General features: G+C 41.0%; 3 protein-coding genes across 4 annotated transcripts in view; 1 reads left to right on the forward strand and 2 right to left on the reverse strand.

Moving 5' to 3' along the window:
* Positions 1-25106, forward strand: part of LOC6528957 — a 60696-nt gene that overhangs the window by 24671 nt on the left and 10919 nt on the right. The gene's annotated exons all lie outside the window — the stretch shown is intronic.
* Positions 12390-14304, reverse strand: LOC6528958 (phenoloxidase-activating factor 2). Its single transcript, XM_002089954.4, has 2 exons — positions 14059-14304; positions 12390-13997 (listed from the first exon to the last, which is right to left on the reverse strand). The coding sequence occupies exons 1-2, from the start codon at positions 14269-14271 to the stop codon at positions 12558-12560; spliced, it is 1653 nt and encodes a 550-aa protein (XP_002089990.1). The 5' UTR covers positions 14272-14304; the 3' UTR covers positions 12390-12557.
* Positions 21816-22602, reverse strand: LOC6528959. The gene is made up of 2 exons (XM_002089955.3): positions 22448-22602; positions 21816-22284 (listed from the first exon to the last, which is right to left on the reverse strand). Exons 1-2 carry the CDS (start codon positions 22518-22520, stop codon positions 21980-21982), a joined length of 378 nt encoding a protein of 125 aa, XP_002089991.1. The 5' UTR covers positions 22521-22602; the 3' UTR covers positions 21816-21979.

A 25106-nucleotide genomic window follows, 5' to 3' on the forward strand; every position in this document is an offset into this window, starting at 1 on the left:
TATTTTTCTATAACGTTTTGCTACGCCCACTCGGGAAACTAGCCAAAAACGAACCGGCGGGCAATTTTCAGTGCTAAACTTTTGACACCCGCACATAACACTCACATATACACACGTCTGCCGGCCCACACACACTTGTTGTTGTGACACGCACGCGATGCATGTGGCGTCTGCCGGAAATGCCAAGCTCAACGTCCAAGAGCAGGAACAACAAAGCCAGGAATCAACTGTTGGCATGTTGATGTTGACGCTTCGCCTCGTCCCCACCCCCACTCCCACTCCCACTACCTCCCACCAGCCAGCGGCAACCCAACACCCACTGGCAACCGCCACCCACCTCTTCTGCCACGCTTAGCTGACATTTTTGCCAGCGTAATCACGATTAAACTGTCAACGGCATACTAATTAGATTTTTATTTTTATTGCGCCATGACAACGCCGCGTGACGTTGTCGCGTCCTTCCGAGTCCTCCCGCCAACCACCTCCCACCACCCAACGCCTCCAAATGGGCGGTCCCTGCTTAGCTACTCTTTTTATGCCCTTGCAAAGGGTATTGAAATGTTAGTCTGATATATATTGTTATTAAGCACCTGCTTATGAATTTTTGTTTTAGTGCAAAGGGTGTCTTGTATTCAAATGCATTCCAAATGGATTTATACAGGAAGATCTAATACAGTGGCTGAGATACCAGGACAGTTCTTAGAAATAAAAACATTTTATACAATGCCATCTATGCTAGGCTGCGAAAATAAAAACTTCACTTTTTTGTTTTTAAAGTAATTAAACAAGGATATAGGCTAACGGAAGTAAATTAAGTCCTTTTCTGTATAAAAGTGAATATAGACTAGTCAATGTTATTCTATTAATACCAGGGTATATAAGTTTCGGGCTTTGAAAGTTTGCTCATGTCCTTGTTTTTTTCATTTTTCTGTGTCGTTGTCGTTTTGAGAAAAGCGCGTGCCTCGCATGACCAAGTGACAGTGCAGACGGTGGGTGGTGGGTGGTGACCCCGACTGAGGGTCCTGTCGGAAGGAACTAAATCCAGACCCTTGGCCAGGCACTTCGTGGCGCCTGCTTCTGTGTGATTTATGTCTTATCATATTTATGAAAATTATTGTTATTGATGGCATTCAATATTAAGTGAGCGGGAAAAACAAGCCACGGCAACCAATTCACTTTGATTGATTGAAAGATGGAACGTAGCATATTCGTAATTGATTTAAAATGTGTGGTTTCCCTTGGGCATATAAAGTTAATCAGTTGCCAGAAATTCTTATGTCTAAAAGCAGCTTTAATATATTAACTGTTTACGGCAAGTTTAAAATTTTTTAAATTTGTTAACTCTTTTTTATTATTAATTAAAAGGTGGAGTGCAGATCAAATAACTGTCAAAGAACTTTCAAAAGAGAAACTCAAATAAGTCATTGTTATTATAGCAATTGCTTCCTATTTCTGTGGAAAAACGTATATTATATGCCCTAAGTAGTCCGTAATTGTGCTTGAGTTGTAAAGAAACTGCCTAGCTAAGTTCTAAGTTCTGTGTCCTCCTTAAATTTCTAGACCTCCTTGTTGAATTATTTTTTCCTGCTCTCATTTGGCACTACATTTTTTAAGGGCAGCGCCATTCTTCTGCCGGGAATGCTTTTTGTTTGGTTTGTTTGTTAGGGTCTATTACTTCCAAGCTGTTGAATGCGTCATCAAGAAATCCTGGGGGTCCCAACTTTAATTCATACACCTGTGAACAGCCGACTTCCCTGTTACGCCCCCTTTCCTCGACGCCTTTGCTTTGTTTGCATTTTTTCAGATTTATTTTCATTAAGTTCCCGTACTGGAAAGAAATGCTTTATTGTTGCTGCTGGCTGGTGTTGTTGGTTTACTGGACCAAGTGCTAATGCGGCAGACAATGGGGGCGTGGCTTGGCTGTTAAAAACAAAGGCCAATACAAACAAAAAATGGAATACATATATATTTCGTTTATACAATAGCAGAAGGTAAATTTAATGAAAGTGCGCACTTTATTTAGGCCACAGTACCACCATGGTATTGTTGATCTGGCAATTATGTTATTCCAGAAAAAAGGCTTCCGCATTGAAAATTTTTGAAAATTGATTTATTAATTATTATTATTCATATAGTACATGTAGTTTTAATTGGTTTAGGCCAGCACGATCGTGGTATTGATTCACGGAACCAATAATAAAATTGTATGTTGTAGAGAGCACATGGATCGGTTATGGCATGGAACCTGTGAGTTCCTTTCATATTTAAATTTGTACCTCCAAGTACAGTACGGTACGCATATTTATTATTTGGATCTTCGGTTGTCGAGTTGGTAATTGGATTACTAGCTTCATTAAAAAAGTTATATCGCTAGTAAAGCAATATGTGGTTCAATTTAAATAACGGTACAAGATGATCAAATACTTACGTAACCCCATTTATATGGTGGCTGATAATAGGTGTTTCCCAGGGTAAACGAAAGACACCATATTAACACAACATGACGGGCAAGTGTGCGGCTCATCTGAAGTTCGACCAGACGGATTGAAAATGAATGCGTCTGTATAATGATTTTCTGTGTATTTATAATCCCCCGATAAGGAACAGAGAATATATATACATATAGCATTCACAGACAATTGAAAGTATTTATTATATTTGAGTGATTTAATTTGAGTGATTTAAAAACAACATTTTAATAATATTACGTTGCTGACGGAAAGCTGATAAGTACACGAAGAAAATTGTATGCTAATCCCATCCTAATCTCGTAACAGAAGCGATCAAAATTCGAATCCATAATTTGAACATCAAAATTGTATATCATAATATCGAAGAAATAGTTGCGCACAGCCTCAGACAGTTCTTTAATATAAAACAAAATTAACCATCAAAACAAAATAACCATAAATATAATTTTGAGCCCATTTTAACACTTAGTAGACGCAATTCAAGGCCTCCAATGAAAGCGATAGCAGCGGTAACTTTGCCCCTATCGCCAACTTCATAATCGTGACGTCATATATGGCCAATGTCACTCATGAAAATTAATAGTTTTCGACCGAGCTGTCAAACAAAGCCATAGAACGTGTTCCATGAATTTCACATTGCATATTCATAGCGGTGGAATTATTTTGAATAATGGTAATTCCATTTCGAGCGTCGAGAAAGTGTTCCTGGCAGCTTTAAGGCATCCAAAATTTAGTGGCTGCCCGGTTGACACAAATTTCGCTTGAAATAGAATTATTAGAATTGGATATGAAAGTGATTAAAATTCTTATTTATTATCTAAAAATCAATGTATCCAGTAAGAAAGTTATGTTAAAGGTAGTTAGCTAAAGCTAGCAGTAATTATATATTTAAAAACGAATTAATGCATACCTCACAAGCTCAACAAGAGAGCTAAAGCCGAACGCTAAAGCCGAGTTCCACGACTATCTGATACCCGTTACTCAGCTAGTGAAAGTGCAAAGGAGAGTCTTCAGCACTGACATTTTTTAGTGGGTTGTGGGCGTTAGTGTGGGCGTTGCAAAAAGTTTTTTGGCAAATTGATAAAAATTTACAAGACTAATACAAAAATGAAAAATATCAAAAACATTTTTCAAAAGTTTGGGCGTGGCAGTTTTGGGCGGTTTGTGGGCGTAAGAGTGGGCGTGGCAACATGAATCGACAGACTTGCGCTGCGTCTATGTTCCTGGAGTCTGTATGCTTAATCTCAACTTTGTAGCTTTTGTAGTTCCTGGGATCTCCGTGTTCATACGGACGGACAGACGGACATTGCCAGATCGACTTGGCTATTGATCCTGATCAAGAATATATATACTTTATATGGTCGGAAACGCTTCCTTCTGCCTGTTACATACTTTTTAACGAATCTAGTATACTCTTTTACTCTACGAGTAACGGGTATAAAAATGTTGAATAGCAACGAAAGCATGATTTCTTTTCTATACAGATACATAAAATAGTAGTCCGATGTTCATCATCATATGATCAATACGCAAAAAGATACCTTTTTGTTTAAAAATATATATTTTTTATTATTCCAATGGCAGCATTATAATATAATAATTGTCCGATCCGTCATGTTCCGACTTACATATGTACTACATATATGTATGTACCATTTGTAATACTTTTTAGGGTGGTTTAATGCAGTCAGATATATGTATAAGCTCGGCGGTTAATGCTGATCGAGAATATATAATATTTATATTCTCGCATATTCTTGTTTTTTGTATTGCTAAATTCTTTCTGAAGTCAACATACGCTTTGCAAGAGTGTAAATATGACTGTACATTTTTTAGCTTACTTTCACAAAAGGGTGTTGTGGGCTTTGATAAAAATCGACGACCACCCCTTTGGGGTTTTTCTTTTCTTTTTCTTTTTCTCTTCCTCTTACTTTTTTTTATGATTTCACACAATGAACGCAGTTGGCGCACATTAAATAAACCCACAAGAAGCATTTATCAAGTTTCGTCTTTATACATTTTTTTTCTAAGACTGTGTAGTGCTTGCTTTCTTTTTGCTGGCTGGGTTTATTTTTGAAACATTTATAAAGCGGCAGGTGGGCAGGCGCCCAATGGGCAACAGGCACGAGCTCCTGGGAGATCCTGAAACTGAAAGATCCTGAAACTGGCAGGTGGGCAGCTTAATGTGCGCCTAATGACAGCGATGAAGATGCCAAAATGATAAACAGCAACAAAAACAATGGCAATGCGACAAGGCTGAATCGCAAACAAACAGAAAATAGAAAATGTGTTTGGTCATTATGGCTTTAAAGAAATTGTAGAGTAAAGGTTTCCGGGGCTGCTTAGGAGAAATATGAATAAGTAGTGGCCTCTTTAAAGAGGTTTTCCTAAATAAAAACATTTATGTGTAGCAAACTTGTTAGATGGACATTTAAAAAACGTGAACTTTTTTTGCAAAAAAAAATCTTGCATTTGTTTTTGAAGGGAGCCGTTAAGAAAACATTTCATTCGAATGCAAGACGATTCATCACTTGACTGACCTCAACGACGGTAATCATTAGTATTCGACTTCTTTTTTCCTGGGCGCACTTTAAATGTCAATTAGATGTCAAATGTTTGGCCCGATGGAAGAAAGAAAGATGCCGACGTAGAAGAAGTTTTATGCATTTATCTCCAGGCAAGAGCACAATGTCGAAATAATAATAATTTATAACTATCAGTGTCATAAGTTCATGACAAGCTCATCAATCAAGGCATGGGACAGCCCTACAACATCGTCCCTTTCGTGAAGGTCTTCTTTCTATATCGAACTCCGGACAAAAGGACGTTGGCTGTCCGAGGGTTTTCCGCCTCCGTGAAAACTTTTCCAGACCCTCTCATAATTTCGTGTTGCACACTTTCGCGCTACAATTGACAGCATTTGCGTGGCAGTCTGTTTGTGCGTGCTGACGCCTTCAAGTGTTTGGCAAACTTGGCAAAATGTTGCTGAAAACTTATTTCGATTTAACATGAGAAACTTTGACGCTCAACACGAATTTCGGCGTATCCTTCGGAAGCAAAATAATAATTGATACACCAAGAGCTGATTGAACTTTGTGTCAATATCCGGTTTAAATTTCAATAAAGGAATAATTAATTGCTAAATAGTCGAATAGTGAATGATTAACATTTGCAGATTATAGCACCTAATTAGCACAGAATTATAAAATCATGATTTTAGGGCTTAGCTAATAAACATCAAAATAATTATAAAAACAAGAGAGAACGCTATAGTCGAGTTCCCCGACTATCTGATACCCGTTACTCAGCTAGTGTAAGTGCGAAGGACAGTTTTTGGCGGTTTGTGGGCGTTAGAGTGGGCGTGGCCAAAAGTTTTTTGGCGAATAGATAGAAATTTACAAGACTAATACAAAAATGAAAAAATATCAAAACATTTTTCAAAAGTGTGGGCGTGGCAGCTTTGGGCGGTTTGTGGCCGTAGAGTGGGCGTGGCAAAAAGTTTTTTTTGCAAATCGATAGAAATTTTCAAGACCAATACAAAAATGAAAAAATATTAAAACATTTTTCAAAAGTGTGGGCGTTGCAGTTTTGGGCGGTTTGTGGGTGTTAGAGTGGGCGTGGCAGCATGATTCGATAAACTTGCGCTGCGTCTATGTCCCTGGAGTCTGTATGCCTAATCTCAACTTTCTAGCTTTTGTAGTTCCTGAGATCTCGACGTTCATACGGACAGACGGACATGGCCAAATCGACTCGGCTACTGATCCTGATCAAGAATATATATACTTTATATGGTCGGAAACGCTTCCTTCTGCCTGTTACATACTTTTCAACGAATCTAGTATACCCTTTTACTCAACGAGTAACGGGTATAATTAATGTATTTTCTGTTAGTATTTAAAAGAAAGTTAAGCGAACAAATTATCATTTCTTCGGTTAATAAATCCAAATCGAATATAGAGTTTCCCAAAACTGATAGGTTTTTAACTAATTTTTCCCTCTCTTTTGATTTTTGATCTTGCCTCGGTTGCTGTTGTTTACCTTCAATTCTCTTTTTATATATTTCTGTTGGCCCTTTTTTCGCAGCTTATTCAAATTGAGTTAATTTTTGGTCAAATTTCCGTTTACTTCGCCGTGTCTTTCATGGCATTTCCTTTTTGTGGACCTGCTGTTGGCGCAATGGGACCTCCCTTGGCCTGGCCTTAATCCTGGCCAAGAGCACCGGCCACATCAGCCGCAACAGCAGCAGGAGCGAAATGTGTCGGCCCAGAAAGCCAATTTAAAAATGCCAACAATGATTTATGCTGCCACCTTCCTCCGGGGTTCGCTCTTTTCTGCCCATCTCAGGGACACACGTGGTATGCAATAATTTAAATCGCGGCTTCATTCGGCTTTAACTTGTGCAATTAACCCACATGCTTAACCCCAGGCTGCCCGGGAGCGTTGTGACTAATAAAACTAAACGACTTAATGTCCCGCTCACATCCTTACGTGCCTTTGAAGGTCGTGTTATCTGCAAAAGCAATAACAGCAATTGCACCATGTAGAGCCTTACTTAAGCTAGTGCTAACGTCTCTATATGGATTTTAACCGCTCGAAGGACCCGGCTAAAAGTCATTGACTTCCGGTCTGGTTAGTGTATGTGCGTGTGTGTGTTTTAACAACATTTTCAGCAAAAGTCGCAATTAAAGAACACGACCCACGGACACGACAACAACCAAGTGCAGCTACATAAATGACAATAACAAGGATATAACAGAGCGGAAGGGAAAGGGAAAAGGCAAAAACTGTAGAGTAAGTGCGAAGTGAATACCCTTGCTAAATGGTTTTGGTTAAACTTATAGTAAAAAAAGTTCAAGGAAAATTACATTAGATCAAACAAGTTATTGAAGAACTTGCAAAGTACATTTATTTACACAACTTTAATAAGGTAATCTAATTATATTCGTATTACAAAAATCGGACTAAACTAATTTAATTAGTAACCGCTGCTTTTATTCCTGGCCAAGTCCAAATCCATGTCCATGGCGATGAACTCTTCTGGCGGCAATAGAAAACATCAGCGACAACAATGACGACTCGACAGCAGCCAAGACTCGTGATGTTAGCCCTGCGGACGTAGTTCCTTGTTGGTGGCTGGTTGGTAGCTGGTAGTTGCCGTTGGATGGGGGGTAGAGTGGCAGTTGCAAAATGCCATTATAAGCATATGTGTTGGGTCTCGAAAGTTCTGGGCGGGATGCAGGGGGCACCTACTGCTCCTGAAGTGCGCGGTGCGAAACAGCACCCTGCTGGGCAAATGTGTGTAATATTACGGGTAATGTATTCAGTTCTCCCTCTTATGGATTCTATCTTGATTCCTGATCCCAAACAGGGCCGCCTGACAAGTAGGGAACTCCATGAGGGCCCCTATGTCCACAGATGGTTTTGTGGCAGAAGCCTCACAACGCTCTATATCTCTTTAATTGCATTCGCCAGAATTTGTTTGTATTTTGATAACTATTTTGCCGCAGACACATGGTAAACAATTGCTGGTTGGCCGAAAATTCAGTAACTGCAGTTCGTCACATGGGTGTTTGTTTTTCTTCAGGTGCCAACGGCATGATTAAAAATGGTTGGCTTAAAATATTCCATCATGTTGTGTAACTGTGCTATATTTTCACAGCGGTGTCTGCAATATTTTGTAAATGTTTTGCTAGCCATTCTAAATATATACGCATGCCAAAAATATACATCTGGAAAATAGGCGTTTATATAATACCAATGTCTGTATTCTATTTGGGGTTTTAGCCAAAATTTCCGAAGTATAGTTTAAAGCTAGATCAGTTGCCTTAAAGTGAGGTATATCAGATTATACAAATACGTACTCCTCATTTTAAGAGTCCATCCATACTTAAATTACCAAAATACACACTTGAAAACCAAAAAAACAGCATTTTTGACAGCATCCCCACTAATTTCACACAAAACATCTGACACCGTAACCAGTCGGTTAATTAATTACACATAATTAATAAACTTAAGCAATCTTGTGCGGCACTTTACAAATAAATCACTCGTCTCAAAGTGCTGCCTCGGAAATTTAATTACACTTTCATCAGCTAATCACACAATTTGCACCACCACCCGAGAAGGGCTTTAAGAAGCCATCTCCAAGGCACAGCGGCAACACTCGTAAAAGATGCCATAAATTTGCGCAGGATACGTCACTTGCTGCGTCTCGACTTTGCACTTGATGGGAGTCAGGTCCCCCTAAGATCCCCAGTTTCACATCCTCAGCCCCGCGTGGCATCCAATTATAACTCACGCCAGACGTGATAAATCAATAAAAGTGTCCTGGGCAGGAGTACTGGGGGTGTTTACCCGCCTGATGGCTTCCCTTGTCGATGTAAATATGCCAAAAAAGGGAAGCATTATGTGACATAAAGTCTGGCTCAAGATTAATCTTCGGCTTATTGCAAAGTGTGCAGGATGATCCAGAGTGAAGTAGTGTAGGTTGTATCTGAACTCCGGGATAAGTTGTGGTGGTGGCGATAATGTAATAACACTACTATCGTAAAAGATGACAATACTTACTTACATCTTGGAAATTGTTAAAACAATATTTACACATTTTTATCTGAATGTCAGTTGGCTGCAACTTCACTCTGAACGCTCCTTCATATTTATATGATATCCTGTAAAATAATTATTATTATTTTAACACATTGCCAAATACTCTCCACTTCTGTCATAATCAAGTTTTGTTGTCTCTGAAATAAATGAATTAAATAAATTTATTTGGTCTTATAGGTAAAAAGATTTTATCTTTGTTAAAATATTGAACAAGATGATATTGAATTTATTTATAATTTCAAGTTTTTGTAGCCCCTAAAAGCAAGCCTCTTTCTCGTTTCTCGTTTTAGGTAATTGATTTCAAAATAATATTAATTTCTGCCTCTCGTGTGTCGAGACTCGCTTGAGTAAGTACGAGCTATATATCACACATTTGAGTAGATGTCGGCGAGCGAGAGAGGCGAACAACTACTAAATAATTGTTAATGTATTACGAATAATTTATGGCACTATTTCATAAAAAGCAATAATTTTTCAATATCAAACCGAGCGGCAATCCCATGGCAGGGTTGCTAGGATGTTGCACAGTCGCAGCTGAAGAATCCCGAAGGTCCCCCCTTGAATGCTGCTGCCTCCGTAATAAGCTTGATAAATAATAAAATAGCATCGGGAAGGCGGCAACGGGCCGGGACCGGAATGGGAGCTGCAAAGTGAAATTTATCATTTTTCATAGCTGCAAGCTGCACTTTTCTTGAAACATTTCATTCAGCACTAGAGCGAGAAACGGCAGAGAGCCCCCATTACATATTTTCGGACTTGGACTCCGTAGACGTCAGCATGCTGGTGTTGCTTTTTCGGCTGGGCCACTGGCAAATGTTTGCGAGCAAAGATTAATTGATTCCACTTGGCTGCTTTTAGGGTGTCCCTGCCGCTGGAAACTCTCACCAGCCGGAGAAGGAAGAATCGTCCTGGGGATCGGTTGGGGTCGATAAGCGAAAACCTGGTTTTGTTTGCCATCTGGCTTGGCTATGTGGACCAAGGACTTCTTTTAACTTTAACTAAGAATTCCGTGATTGAAGTATTTCAAATGCCCCTTATAAAAGCTTATTTATCTTTTATTCATTTAAACCCTTATTATTTGGTTTCGTCATTTAAATAGCTTGCTGAAAAATTATACATTTTACTTTAGGACATCTTGATTGATGTGTGCACACACACAGCCTAGTATGAGTGGCTAATGCTCCACATGATTAAAACTTTATAAATTTTAACTACTGCAGTTAACTGCAGTACAAATGGCGGGCGAAAAGAAAACTTTGCCGAAACTTGTCACAAGTGCCAGTTACTAGGCAACTTTATGTGAGGGTTAAAGGTTTCTTTGCATTTGCCGGGAGGTGGCTAGAAGTTGTTACGGAGATGTGGTTCAGTTTAATGTTTGACAGTCCCACGATCACCGCCATCCGCACCACCCGGTACCACTCGATTCTGTTGCGGTTTCAAAAAGGTCCCTGGCTTGTCAGCCATTCTGAAGTGACAAATATATTTAATTGCTTGCAAAAGTTTGCAGCGCAAAAGTTTGCTATTATTTTTGTTTCTCCTCTATGTTTTTTTCGTTGTTCTTGGATGCATGCGTGAAGTGGACACTTTAATAATTGTTTGTAATTTCTTTTTCATTTGCAGCCTTAATGAGTTTTTCGGCAGTTCGGTTCTGCACAATATATCTGCTTACAATTTATATGTGCACATACAGCTGCAAAAAATAAAATAAAGTATATTCGGTGCAAATTCAGAGTCGATATCCATGCTGCCTGCAACGAGTTTCTTCTCATTCTCTTTAGAAACACAAATAGGACTTTGTTTCCACTGAATGATTATAATTTAATTTTATTTAATTGGTCATTTTAGACTTTAGCCGGGGAATGAAGGATATTCAAACACAATTCCCTAGACTTTTTGCGTTAAATGCTCATGCAAATATAAAAATATAATTCAGTAATATAATTGTATTTATTCTTATCTCAAGCAAGTACATCAATGTCTATGTACATAGACAACAAATTATTTTAATTTTAACAAAGTTGCCTTTAGGTGGCCTAAGTGTGCGGCTCTCATTTTATAATATTATTTTACTTTTGCAAAACCATTTTCTTCCTTTCAGATAGTCTTTATTAACTCGTAAGCCTTTAATATGTATTGTCTCTTGTAATCCCGATTCATTAGTCTTAAGTTTTTTTTATTAAATCGCTCCCATTCAAATTATAAACATAAATTTCGCTAGAATATGGCGCTTCGAGGCGCCGCGACGCGCCGTAAAAAATCCCCACATAAACGTGAAATATTAAGCTTCTTTACCGAACCACTTAAAGTTATTCCATGTCTGAGCTGAGCTCAGTTGATGTTATACAGTAAAACAGAAGTTATGACTTTGTGACATATTAATGCATTTTTTATGTAAAATAATAAAGAAGTTTCAACTATCCGATGGACCATGTTGGAGGGCAAAAAGCGCAGTAAACTCCCTATCGGGGCCAATCGGATGCCATTTTCACTGGCCCACTGGAATCGCATGTAGACTCGGATTTTGATTCAGTTTCCCTTTGATGATGCTGCGTGGAAAGGCAAACAAAGGTTTTCAATGGTTCCAGCTGTGTGCGGGAGGTGTTTATGGGATTATGGAGGGCCTGATGATGATGTCGCAGGAGCCAGCATCACCTTTTGCCATTTGACTGTTTGTCAACACTAATCTGCTGCTGTACAAGCACCAGTACATACACACACTCCCGCAGAGGAAATCGAACTCCTGCTGCGACAACACAATCAATGTAGAAATCGACAAGGATCCGCCTCTGCCCACTCGGCATTTGAGCCGGAAATCAAAATAAACAACAGCAAATCAGTCAAACAAACAAATAAACAAGAAGCGAACTCCGGCTAAAAGCAATAGGACCACAATGTGTTCCACATTCGACGTTCACCTCTGAGTGCCAAGTAACTATAGTAAGCCCCCATTTTGGGCCAGTTTTTGTGCGTTGTTTTCTGCGAAATTGGTTGTATCTGGAGGGCGCCTATTTGAGGCCAGCTTCCTTCGCAATAAACTCCGGCCGAGCTCGGGCACAATTAGCCGGATTTTGGGTGGGCCACACAATCAATTGGATGAGAGCCTGTGAAGCTGCTGATGGCCTAACTCGATATCAGCTAGTATTGTAGCCAATATATAAGCGCGTTTGTAATGCGCAATGCAAGCAAATCAAGCCAACACAGTCGGAAGTTTCAGCTCAGATGGATTAAAATGTCCATAAGGTTACCACTAAATAAATAATGAGATTATCTGACCTAATGTTATTAATAGAACAAATCAACAATTTATGATTTTACTTCTGTGCTTTCAATGTTTATGAAAATCCAAATTTTATAAACACAATTTCGTCCGTTAAATAATACAAAAATATAATATTACAAAAATGCCTATATGTATATTTACTTTATATGTAGGTAATTTATATATTAAAAGCTCTCTGATATTATTATTTAATTAGGTTAAGCCTTTACTATTACCATTTTGACAGGTGGACTTGGAGTAGTCGTTGTGGTAGGAAAATCACCAAGCTTAATAACATTAATCTTGTTGGGATTCTCAATAGCACCGCCTCTAGTTCTGCCCCCAAGATCGTTGATTTTTCCGCCGACTCTTATATTTGGATTTTGATCTCCGGCACCTAATACACCAAATGGAAAATCTCCGAATTCAGGATTATTAACATTAATCTTGTTGGGATTCTGAAAAGCACCGCCTCCAGTTACCGTTCTGCCACCAAGATCGTTACTATTTCTGCCGACTTCAACTTGATTAGATGCAAAATTTTCTTGCCTTATATTTGGATTTTGATTTCCGGCACCAGATGCAGCAAATAATGGATATCCGACTTCAGGATTTGGATCATATCCATTGCCACTGTATTCTTGGCGCACACTTGGAATATGTCTTCCGATTGGAAGAGGTCCATTGGCTTCATATCCTTGGCCTAAATACGAAATGAATCCTCCACCTTGATTAGGTTTTTGAATCCCATTCGGATCATATCCAAGACCGCCAGACCCATAGCCTTCATTCCGAATAGATTCTACGACTCGACCAGGTGATGGGGGAGAATAGTTGACTGCATTCTCTAGGATACTATAATCAATCCAGCTTCGAATTTGGGAAACATCAGTGTAGATAGCAGGAATGGGCTCTCCACATCCAAATCCGAAGTTGACGATTCCTACCTGTTCGTACCGATTTGGATCGCTTTGCAGTGGGCAGACCAGGGGGGCACCTCCATCACCTTTGCACGAATCCTTTCCAACTTCTCCTCCGGCACACATCAGGCTGTTATCGAGAAAAAATTCTTTGCCGGCGAAATCTTGCAGTTGCGTTTGACACACACTTTTTTCCACCAAGGGCACCTCGATCTTCTTCAGGACATTCATGTATGAGTTGTCCGAGACGGTTTTTTTGCCCCAGCCACTGACGGTGCAAAGGTTATTGATATAGTTTCGATTCGGCGGAGGCAAACAAATGAGATTTATGTGGTGGTCCAGATTAAGCGGTCTAGCAAGGAACAGAAGGGCCGCATTACTGGCACCACTTGTCATACTGAGACCGGGATGTCGAACGATCTTTCTGATCGGAACATCCACATGTGGTCGCAGCTCGGTGTAGCTTTTAAAGTCCCATTCGCCAGCCCGCACAATGAGGTAGTTCTCGGGAATTTCTGAGGTTTTCGACGAGGATGTAAGCACCACATCCGGCTTAATAAGAGAGCCACCTCCAATCGCCTGGCTGTTTCTGGCATCGAGCACAGCCACCATCCATGGCAGTTCGCCATCCTGCGCGATGTCTCTCGCGTTAGTTATGGTGAAGCTTACTCCTTGGCGGTTGGCGTGGCCACAGTCGAGAGGAATCTGTTGATTGTCTGTCTGTACCGAGTATTGTAACTGCAAAAACAATGGATTGTCAAAAAAACACATTTAAGAGATAGCTATTCGTCGTCATTACTATTTCTGTTATCGGGCAGCAGGTATGCCCAGATTCACATCCCTGATTACCGTTACTAAGTCCTCTAAAATCTATGGTTGGTTTTCCCGTTTCTGTTCCAATACGGCAACGGTTTCGCTGGATGCACATGTTTGCCGTGGACCCACCACAGTAACGGGCCTGAATCCGAGAGGTTCCCAAAAGCACGAGGAGCAGGATGCAAAGGCGATCCATTTAAAGCGCCTGTCTTCAATAGACTGCCGTTTGCCATTGAACCGCCAACTTATTGCCAGTGAACATTCTATTTATTATTTGATAAGGCTTCTTTGAATCTCTTGACGACGATAAGGTCTTTAGATCAAGCATGTCGGGCATATTTAAAGATGACGTGTGTATACTTATAAAGCGTTAGCACTAAAGCTTAATCATATATGTATGTATGTAAAACTCAGAACTGTGTTTTTCTTTGAATTTGTATAACTTGCGCTTACGCAAACAACAAATACCTAAAAGCATGGAAAGATTAAAAATAAATATTTATTTATTCTTTATAGAACATAGGTTGGCTTTAATATCACCAATTTATAAATAAGTTACCGATATATATTGAATTGCTGGGTCGCACTTTTTTTTAAATTAATTAACATCTTTATTTAATATTATTCAGGAACAGGTCAATTAAAGCCTTTAACCTAAATGTTGTCTTAAGTAAATAATCTCTTAAATTATAAAATATAATTTGTTTTCATCTTAATATATAGGAATAGGTCAAATTTCGAGTAGTGAGGTTTCAGGTAAATAATATATTCATACTATCATCTTAGAAGCACCCCAAAATGTCTTCTTTTGAGCCTGCGAATTGGGATAGCCCCCTGTAATCTCCGGGCGAGACGATTACGGTGGGCAGTTAGTCGGTCGTTGTATCTGCTTGAGAAGAACGAGATTTGGTCTTCAACAAGGCTCAGGTTTAAATCTTTGTGAAGCGTTTGGCCGCTAACGAACCAGTCACAGCCAGTGATTTGTCTTAATGTTTTGTTCTGGACGGTTTGGAATCGTTTTCGGTGGGACGCAGCCGCCACTCCCCAAATTTGGATGCCGTATCTCCAAGTAGGTGCGATAATTTGCTGATAAATCTGACGCTTGCATCTTAAAGGTAGTTTGCTTTTCTTATTTAGCATCCAGAATAGTTGGTTACGCTTTAGGTTGCACATTTTGACGACTCTGGCAATATGATCTCGGAAGGTTAGGCGTTTGTCCAGTGTGAGGCCTAGGTATTTCGCCTTAGTTGCTTGCTCTATGTCCACATTATTAATGTGTACCGCAGGAGTTGTTTTACGGCGTAACGTAAAGCAAACGTTTACGCATTTGCTTTCGTTAATTTTGATGTTGTTCGCCATGGCCCATTTCTCGAATTCGTTGAGATAAGTTTGCAGCATTTGTGACGACTCGGTCTCACTGTTCGAGGAGCTGAGAAAGCAGACGTCGTCAGCGAAGCTGGCCAGCAGCATTTTGCTGTTGTCATAGGTCATTTCATAATAGCTTGGCTTGGGGATGTCTGCTGTATAGATGGAGTAAAGTATCGGTCCTAAGACGCTTCCTTGAGGTACGCCAGCTGCAATGGCAACATTTACAGAGGTTGCGTCTCTGGACTGGACGCAAAACTCTCTGTTTGTGAGAAACGATCTGATGAGCTCAAACAGGTTGGCTGGCAGCGCTGTTTTGACTTTGGCTAGTAGTCCCGGGATCCAAACTCTATCAAATGCCTGTTGAATGTCGAGGAAGATTCCGTTGCAGTATTCTTTATGGTCATAGGCCTTCAGGATATGATTGACTACACGGTGCAGTTGCTCAATCGTACTGTGGCCAGCTCTGAATCCGAATTGGTGCATTGGGATAGTATCATTGTCTTCTAGATGTATTATAAGTCGGGAAGCTATCAGCCTTTCCATTACCTTCGATAAGGAGGGCAGGAGACTGATAGGCCGGTAGGAGCTTGGATCCTGTTCCGGCTTCCCTGGCTTTAGAATCATACTGATTCTAGCACTCTTCCATTTTTTGGGAAAGTATTGCACTCTAAGTATCGCATTGAATATCAATGTGATAAGTAATAGTGCTCTCTTGGGAAGGATTTTAAGTACTGCGTTGCTTATTAGGTCGTGACCTGGCGCCTTTCGTCTTTTGAGGGTACGTATCATGTTTGAGACTTCTTCCAGACGGATAGGTCTTATTGGAGGTGACATCTGGAATGGGCGCTGTAGTACTTCGTTTATACTGTTGATATCCCCCTCGGATGCGAAATTAAACGCAGTGAATCTGTCGCCAAGGTGTTCCGCAAATGTTTGTACTTGCTCTTCTAAGGAGCGACACCAGTTACCATTGCTGTTCTTCAGAGGCGTAACTTTCTGTGGCATTCTTTTTACTTTTTTGGTAAAGGACCACATATTAAAAGTGGAATCATTAGAATAATCCATATTGGTTAGCATATGTTCGAATTGCGCATTTTTCAATTCAGCCATGGCAACGTGAAGCTCTCTGGCGCATCTATGCCATTGAGCTTTATCCTCAGGACTGTGCGTTCGAATATAACGTCTTCTCAGTGCTCTCTTACGGACTAGCATCTCTGCAATGGTTGGATCAAATCTATTCGAGTGGCGTATGAGGGCTCTGCTATGATTATTTACAGTGTGCATGTTTGCACTCCTCGCCGCATTTGTCACATTGGTAGTGAAGAGGTCTACCGCGTCGTCAATTTCATCAGCAGAGTTGATCTTAATGTTAAGGCGTATCGATCTACATAGTTCTTCCTTGAAAACAGCTACATTTGTGTGTTTGCTAAGAAGTTGCCTACGTTGAGTGCATTGTGTGGCTTCTGTTTTTAATGTAGTGATGAGAGACAGGTGGTCCGATTCAAGGTCCCAGCTGTCTCTGATGTTTAGCTTGTCGCACTCGAATTCTCTTCATTAATTACGTCAAGCTGGTTCGCCCCCTTAACATCTCATTAATTTACAAAATTTCCCGTAATTTCCATTTCATTCAGCGCTCAACCACAAACTCACCAGCCATCTGCCGCAGAGCAAACGCATTACAAATTATTTTTATTCAATTTTCGCGCCACGACATCAAAGGGCGGCAAGCGGAAAGCATCAGCAAGTGCAGAACTCGACTTGTCTTCGTGTAATACAATTTTCACCTTTTCCGTCATTTTCCCATATACCAGCTACCAAATGCTTTTTCCCTTCCCTTTTATGGAGAATTATATTTTTACATAATTTAACGTGAGGAACGGAGCTTCATTTCAGTCGCCACTCCTTTACAAAGACCCTGGTAATGCCCGGATCCTGATGATGTTGTCGCGGCAGCCATTGCATTGACCACTAAAACTTTGCCATTAAAGGGCATAAAATTGTCCCATTTTTCAGACGGATCCTGGTCAGGCACAAGTACGCCAAAGTGGCACTTGAGTGGTACCACTTTGAATGGGCCACACTGCTCCAGGTTCACCCTTTTTACCCGCTCTTCATCACAGCCTGGCCATCTCCCCTCCTTCTTCACTTTGAGTGTAAATTATATTGTAAATACGATTTTTTAGCTGGCGAAATGTCTTCGTCATCAAGTGGTTTGCTCAAGGATCCCCCTTTCCCACCCTCTTCAAATGGCCCAAATGGTGTAAAAGCAGCGGTCCTCCGGAGAAGGTTGCTAAGTGGAAGTGGGTGCTTTGGGGAAATGTGCAAAAATATTGTTTATATCAGGGCACAGAGGCGGCGAAACGCAGATTGGGCTCCTCTGATGGAATTGTTGGCCTAAAAAGTATATCGAAGTTGAACACGATGGCTTTAGAAAGCTTTGAAAAACATTATTTTAGAGGTTTGGGTTCAATCACTTGCTACACATTTATTCGAAATATCCGTCAATAAATGCAAATCGCTTTCCAGAAAATATAAAGAAAGTTATTTTATAAATAAGAATGAAAAGGCACATAATTCAAGATTAAAGATCGGCTCTACTCAATGAAATTCAATGTATATTTATTTAGATAAAGCCGGCTAAGGATGTCATGCAATACTTACTTGAACTCCCAAATAAGTTCCAGTGAAGTTTGAACTAAAATTCCCTAGAGATGACCAATGTGCGCAGCTTGCCTTAACGCTACTCTGTTCGTTTGATATTCAATTCCCAAGCCATAATTCTCCAGAACATTTGCATAGGTACTGCGCGAAAGATTATCAATAGCCCTGTGGCAATCGGCGAAATCCTTGCGGCCGTATTTAAACTCAAATGCGGCATAATAAGCCAGTTTAAATTCCCGGACCTGAGGAAAGACAGGATTGAATTGGCCAGCGAATGAGTGAGATTGTTCCCGGCGAAAATGTGAAACTAAAGCCAAAGCTGGTTGGCCTGCGTCGGGAAATCATTACCAGAAATGTCCTGAAGCGTCATTTGTAAGCGCCGTTGGCAATCTGCCCTCTGACAATGAGACAGGGCGACGGCTTTGAGCAAAAAGGGAAGCAAGAGAGGGCGCCTCTGGGCAGCAGGAGACACTTAAGTCTAATGGTTTTGTCAGCTGCGCCATCCTTAGCATCTCACTCCTCTCTGAAATCCTTCGCAACGATATCCAGCCACTCACTGGAGTGAAATCCGCTCCAAAACGAACTGCCGCTGCACGCATACAAATTGACAATTTTATTAGCACATAAATTAGTAAAAATAATCAATAAGCAATGTGCCAAAAAGCAGTCGACAGAAGGAAAGACGCATCCCAATGTAACTCAGTTCGAATGTTAGATACTCTACTTCAGGGAAACTTGAAATAAACAAGATATTGTGTAAGAAGCGCAATTCCCCATTCTTAGAAAGTTATATAAAGAAGTTAGCACATGTTTTAGAAAAATCCACAAAGATAAATGCGCTTTTCCTATAATAAATCGAAGCATTCACCCGGTTATCATAAAAGCCACTACGGCTTCGTTCAAAGAACCAAAGGAAAGGGAAGCTAATGCTCAAAATTGGAATTCGTGGCTGGCTGGAATAAATTCCATTTGTTGGCTGTATTTATGCTGTGGGGGGGACACAGCAACCTCTGGGCTTCGATGGGGAAGTGGAATGCCAGCAATTGCAATTACCATGCCAATGCCAGACCCAAACGGATACCAAACGGGGATCAATACCAATACCAAAACCCAAGCCGGGACCCGTATCGTGATGATAATGATGGCCAAGACGGGAATATTGGTCAATTAGCAGTGGGTCAGCGCCAGACTTGTGCAACAATATAGGCAACTTGGGATACCGGCTTATTCGCAATTCCCAGCTTGTATTTCTCCCTTTTCTTCGACTTGGCTAATTGCTTAATTCACGAACATTTTCGCACTGCATACTTTTCGGAGTCCAGTGGGTGGTTTGCATGCAGTCTTCCACCCAGTTTTTTAACTATTTTGCGCCAAAAAAGTTGCTCGACTGGCGCGAAACGATGATGATGATGACGATGATAGAGATGACTCTACCGCTATTGCTTTTTCTCCCCGAGTTGTTTGTTGTTAAGCGCTAATTAACTAGATTTTCAAAGGGAAAACCGTTAGCTAATTTGAAAACGAAATAGTTTCTCTGCCCTCCTGGCGTCGTTTTCAAATGAAAAGTTATGAAACATGCAGTGATGGTGGATGTGGTCATGGGAGATTTAACGCCAGTTGCGCTATTAAATATAACTTTTCCATCAGCCGAGGAAAACCGTCTAACTCTGATCATTAGCGGGGAGAACGAAACACGAGATAATAAACCTCTAAACAGTAAATTTGAGTCAGGTAAATTTTAGATGTAGGCATTGCGTAATTGAAGATTAATATAAATTTATAAATTTGCTTTTCATACCTTCTACTGAGGGGGGAAACTAAAGAATTTAATCACCCCAATATTTTAATTGCCTAGTTTCTTTAAAGCTCTCTTTAAAATTCTTAATACGTCGTTCAAAAATTTCCCTCCGACTGTAGGGGAGTAGCCGTCGTTGAATGCAAATTTTACCGACTGGCACTCTGCCAAAAAAAAAAATAAAACAGCAGGCGAAGTGGAAGTGGCCCACTTAAATGGGGGAAACGAAATAAAGGAGACGAGCAACGGAAGTGGGCTAAAAGGGGAGGGATCAAAGATGAGGTATTGGTGATCTAGACAGGGGGGGGGGGGGGGGGGGGGGGGGGGGGTCACAATTCGCTGTCACACTTAACCGAAATTAGAACGTGATTAGATTTCATTTAAGCATTAAGCGCAACTGACAGCCAGCATGACAGCACAGAGCTTCCTGAGCATGGACATGGGTATGGTTGGTTCTCGGATTCTCGGCTGGGAAATTATGTCTTGGGCTGGCAAATTTATTGACAATTAGTTGGCTAGTGGAAGGGGGCTTGCTGGGGTGGGTGATAGTGCGTTAAAGGGAGTGGCAGGTGAACACGGGATAGCGAACATTAATTATAACGTGCATAATTAACAAATCTGGCAATCAGCGGAGTAGAGGCTTAAACTTTAGCACAAGTGGAGAGCCCAATAATCGTTTGGTCCGAGCCGGAGCCAAGGACGAATCTTCGAAATCGTGGTGCCTTGGCCATTGAGGCAGCGCTAATGAAAGCACAGCCGGAAGAAATTGGTTTACGGGCTGTTCACGCAAGTAGAAGTTATTAGTTCAGTCCTTGACTCCAGGCTTTCCCCTCTGGTTACTTCCACTTTCCGGGCTAATTTGTGGTATTAATGGCAACAAACGGAAAGGGCCGGGGCTCGAATGGCCCCATAATTGGCAATGCAATGCCATATCTCTATCGGTAATGCAATTGCGATAATCTTAGGAAAGCAACCTCGCTTCAAATATCTTTAACACTTAAGGCGCGACTTCTTCAGAGGTAGCGTAGTTACAAGTGTACTACCTAATCATTATCATTATTATAATTATAAATCATTAGACTTTCATACCGCGAAAAATAGGAAGGCCAACCAAAACATATTTGTTTGCTCATCCAAAGTAACTTGTTCCTCTCTGATGGGGCAGTGCCACTAAGAAAGCCATTATGGGAACTCAAACGACCTGCCTCACCTGGCTCACCTGCCCGAGGGTAAAAAACACACACACGATGGCACAACCACACAATAAAGTTGCCATTGCTAGCAAGCTAAACAAATACAAATAGATTAGTTCAAAAGTTCAGGGCGTTGTTCGAACGTTCGGATGCCAAAAGTCAAATTGTGTCAACTGTTGGGGCGGCGAGAAAAGACTGAAAAAAGGGCGGAAAACATGTCAAGGCCTTTTCGACATGTGGGTGGTTCGACAAACTAAACAAATTGAATGCGAGTCGGCAGATTGACGGCTGGTCCTGCAACTCGGACCGGCTTATTGAAAGACGGTGTTTGGGAAATGGGAATCGGAATGGGGGTCAAAGGTGAGCAACCAAGACCACATTTGAATTGCTAAGCAGCCAGCTCGATAGTGACACCTACCGTAATGAATACACAGATATGTGCTAACTAAAGATCTTCATTGGAGTGGAAAATTAAAATCCTGATCAGGGACTACGGGAACTATTCCCGTACCCACTACTACTCCCTTTTGTGTATTTCTTCAATTACTTTGCATAAATGCCAGGGAAATGACAACCTAATTAGCTTTTAGACACGGCTTCATTTCATTAAGCAAATGGTCCCTGGTGTGTAATTTTAATACGCAATTACTGGCGTTTCAATGACACTCAATGATGCCTGATAACAGACACCATTACCACCCCCACCACTACAAACCCAAAAGCTAGAAGCAATAAGTTTAATCCGCAGGCTTTGGATACCTTGACTGTTGCTCAGGCTTTAAACATTTGACAATTTATGCGAAAATTATGTGCGTAGCGGAGTGGGGTTACCAGGAAAAGCGAGAGTTCTCTTTATTGCCAACAGCTTCCGCCCAGCCCGCCATTAATCAGTTCGTTTGGTTGTCATGCCGTCGAATCTCAAAGTTCTCTCCAAATATCCCACTCCTCTTGGTGGCCCACTTGTTCAGCCTCCTCGATTTCGTAGAAGATTTGCATGGGGCAGACGAAGTTGTAGAATTGCCGCAGCACGAAGAATACGGACTCGAACATGATGTACCGCTTCCTGAAAAGGAACTCAGGGCGCAGACTGGACAGACGCCAAGATAGTGACAGTGCAGTAGGTTTAACGTACTGGACTGGTGGAGTGGACACTGGGGTGGGGTGCCGAGGTATAAAAAGGCCTTGCCAAGTACTGTTGGAGAAAGGTGAAGAAAGCATTAAAAGCCAATCCGCTTAACCGAAAACTGAATAGCCTTGAAAGCATGTCCTTAAATTTATATTCAGCTGGCAATTCTCTTTATTTTGACTATTTTCATTTGAGGTCGACGGGGTGCCATATTTGTGCCATTACTCACCACGTGCAAATTTTCGAAGAACTTGTTTAATTGGGTCAAGCGGCTGGTGTTTCTTTTTGTACTTCAATTTCATTTTTCGAGCTGAGTTTCAAACTGAGGACCGAGCGGAAAAGCGGAGCCTACTCCTTTGAAATGGCTCACACCCCCACTTTTAGATCCTAATTGGCACCGCCGCCGACCTAAAACCTCCGATCAGTCACCACGAGACCTCAATTGCACTTTGTAGTTGGCTTGGCAGTGCGGCTTTCACTTTGCATTGAAATCGTTAGTGTAATGTCGATAAATCTATTGACTTGAGCCATATTGTTTGAATCCAATTTAAAGTCGGCTGAAATTAAACATTCATTAATATAAGGGAGGTTAATATTTACGTAACACTAAAAGGATCTTAAATATATATTTCAAAGGAACAACTCAATTTATTAATTAGATCATCAGTTACAAACTAAAATATTAAAGTCTTTCCTATACCGTTTTCACTAAGTTTCTAAATAAAACAGTCATACTGTCGATACTGATGATATTATTTTTATTGTAGTTAGTTTTTCTCAGTAAGCAGTAAATAATCAGTAATAACCACTCAGCGTCTTACATATACATATATAAAAGCTTCAACCCCGTTTAATGTACTTTAAAAGTGATGAAATGCACCTAATTTAGCTATTTAAGTCCTTTTGCTTGTAGGCTGTACGATTTTCTGCTCTTTATTTACCACTTTTAATTGCTGAAACGTATTATTAATCCTCTTACAACATTAAACCGTCATTTTGGTTACACAAGTCGAACTGATGGTTAAGCCCTCTTCACAGAAACATTTTTTGCACACGATAATTACCAAAATGATCTGCCAGGACACGCGCAAACACACAGCAGTTATGCGATTGAAAAAGATTCAGTTGGTGGAAAGCTGAGAGCAAAAAATGTGGCATTATATGCGGCATACATTTTGGCCGAATGCAAAATATCATCCAGCTGCCGAAAAAACACATTTAAAATGCAATCGATTGGGCGCCCAAGCGTCGCGGGCGTATCGCGAAGTGGAATATAATTGTGGCCGCATTTATTTATTTTTTAATTTATTTTCTCCTTGTTCTGGGCAACAAAATAATAATGTTTTTTAGGAGCCAGTTACAGCTTAAGCCCTTCCCGATAATTTTTCCTTTTTCGTTCCAGAATTTTCTTTTTATTCCTTACTGCTTAAACATTGAGTATTCTTTAATAAGGACTTTTTAAGACGGCGTTCTGTGCTTTCCGATATTCGTCTTAGATGAATGCCCTCAGCTCCAGATGGGCAATTGCCGGGAGCATTATCATCTGTCCAGCCCAAGAACATTAAGCCTGTGCTCGTTCATTAACCAATAAAGCTCGCTGGATAATTGCAATTACCATTAACTGCTCTCAAGGCTTACGAGCGCAATCCTCTCGAGCTTGACAAGCGGCAAGAAAACTTCCACGCTTCCTGGCTTCAATTCGAGAGGCCATCACTTCATCATTCGCCCCGCATCTTGTCCCAACCAACCGCACACTTTAACAATTATTGCCGACCACACGTGGACATGGACAAGGATCTGGACATGGACATGGACACAGATAGGGATAAGGAGTCGGAGTCCGAGCTTGTAATGTGCTCAATTTTTCGCATTTTGCACATCCGTCGGCCGGAACGGGGCCCAGGCAAAAGCGGGTTCGAATGGCCACCTGCCAGCTGTAATAATATTAAACAATATATATAAATCACTCAGCTGTCCGGCGCACACAGCAGCAGGATCCCAAGGATCCGAACAGGAGTGACAGGGCGGGGCTTCATAAAAATTTACCGCCATAATGCTTATTTTAAAAGTCAATATGTTCGGTGCCTGTTATTTTAACACCCGGCTTGTCCAGGTGTCCTGGTCGCATCCGCTTGTGAAAAGTACGAGACAGGCGACAGGATCCGGAAAAGCTAAAGGAAGAGCAGTGGCAGGAGCAAAGTGTCAGTGGCCAACGTCACAGCCCACAACACACAACATAAACATAAAGTGAAAAGCCCGGCGAGAAAGGAGCAGGCTGTCGGGAAATAAGTTGGAAGGTCCCTGGACTCCTGGCCCTGTTTCCCCTTGCTCTTCATTTTTATTTTTATCCCGCTTTATTTTTTTGTTTGCGACCATCTAAAGCCAAGCGTCACATGTCGCCAGGATGAAAGGGAGCGGCAGCTTGTTGTTCATATCCTGGCCTGACGTCCGTTTATGTGACGTGATTATGTGCAAAAAGTGCAACAGGCAGCAGGACCAAACCGTCTGACACCGTGTAAAGTAGCCCTCGAGCAATGCGGAGGAGCACTGTCGAGGAGAGGCTTGCGGATGAGGACGAAGACGAGGTTGAGGGCAACTGACGGAGGTTTCTCACCTTCGTCGACTTCGAGCTGCAGGCTCGTTCGGCTTACACGTGATTTTTGCAGAAATATCGTGGAAGAGTCGAGATGCCAGAGGCGGCTGTCAGTAACTTATTTCGGTCAATGTGGTTTACTTTAACAAGAAAAACTGGCTGCACTCATAAATTCAATAAAATAAAGAACTATTTTTCTTTACAAACGCTTTGAATAGACATTGAATTTAAACTTGTTTTAAATCTAAGAAAAACAAACAAGCAAGCGAGCTTCGGCGTACCGGTATATACCCTT

The sequence above is a fragment of the Drosophila yakuba genome, chromosome 2L (genome assembly GCF_016746365.2).
Source record: "Drosophila yakuba strain Tai18E2 chromosome 2L, Prin_Dyak_Tai18E2_2.1, whole genome shotgun sequence".
Lineage (NCBI taxonomy): Eukaryota > Metazoa > Arthropoda > Insecta > Diptera > Drosophilidae > Drosophila > Drosophila yakuba.

Bases quoted from the DNA above. Each gene is read 5' to 3' on its own strand.
- LOC6528959 (XM_002089955.3), bottom strand. From the start codon at position 22,520: ATGAAATTGAAGTACAAAAAGAAACACCAGCCGCTTGACCCAATTAAA. The intron at 22,285-22,447 runs GTGAGTAATGGC...TTTCTCCAACAG, and splicing joins TCTTCGAAAATTTGCACGTG to TACTTGGCAAGGCCTTTTTA.
- LOC6528958 (XM_002089954.4), bottom strand. From the start codon at position 14,271: ATGGATCGCCTTTGCATCCTGCTCCTCGTGCTTTTGGGAACCTCTCGG. The intron at 13,998-14,058 runs GTAATGACGACG...TTGTTTTTGCAG, and splicing joins GCTGCCCGATAACAGAAATA to TTACAATACTCGGTACAGAC.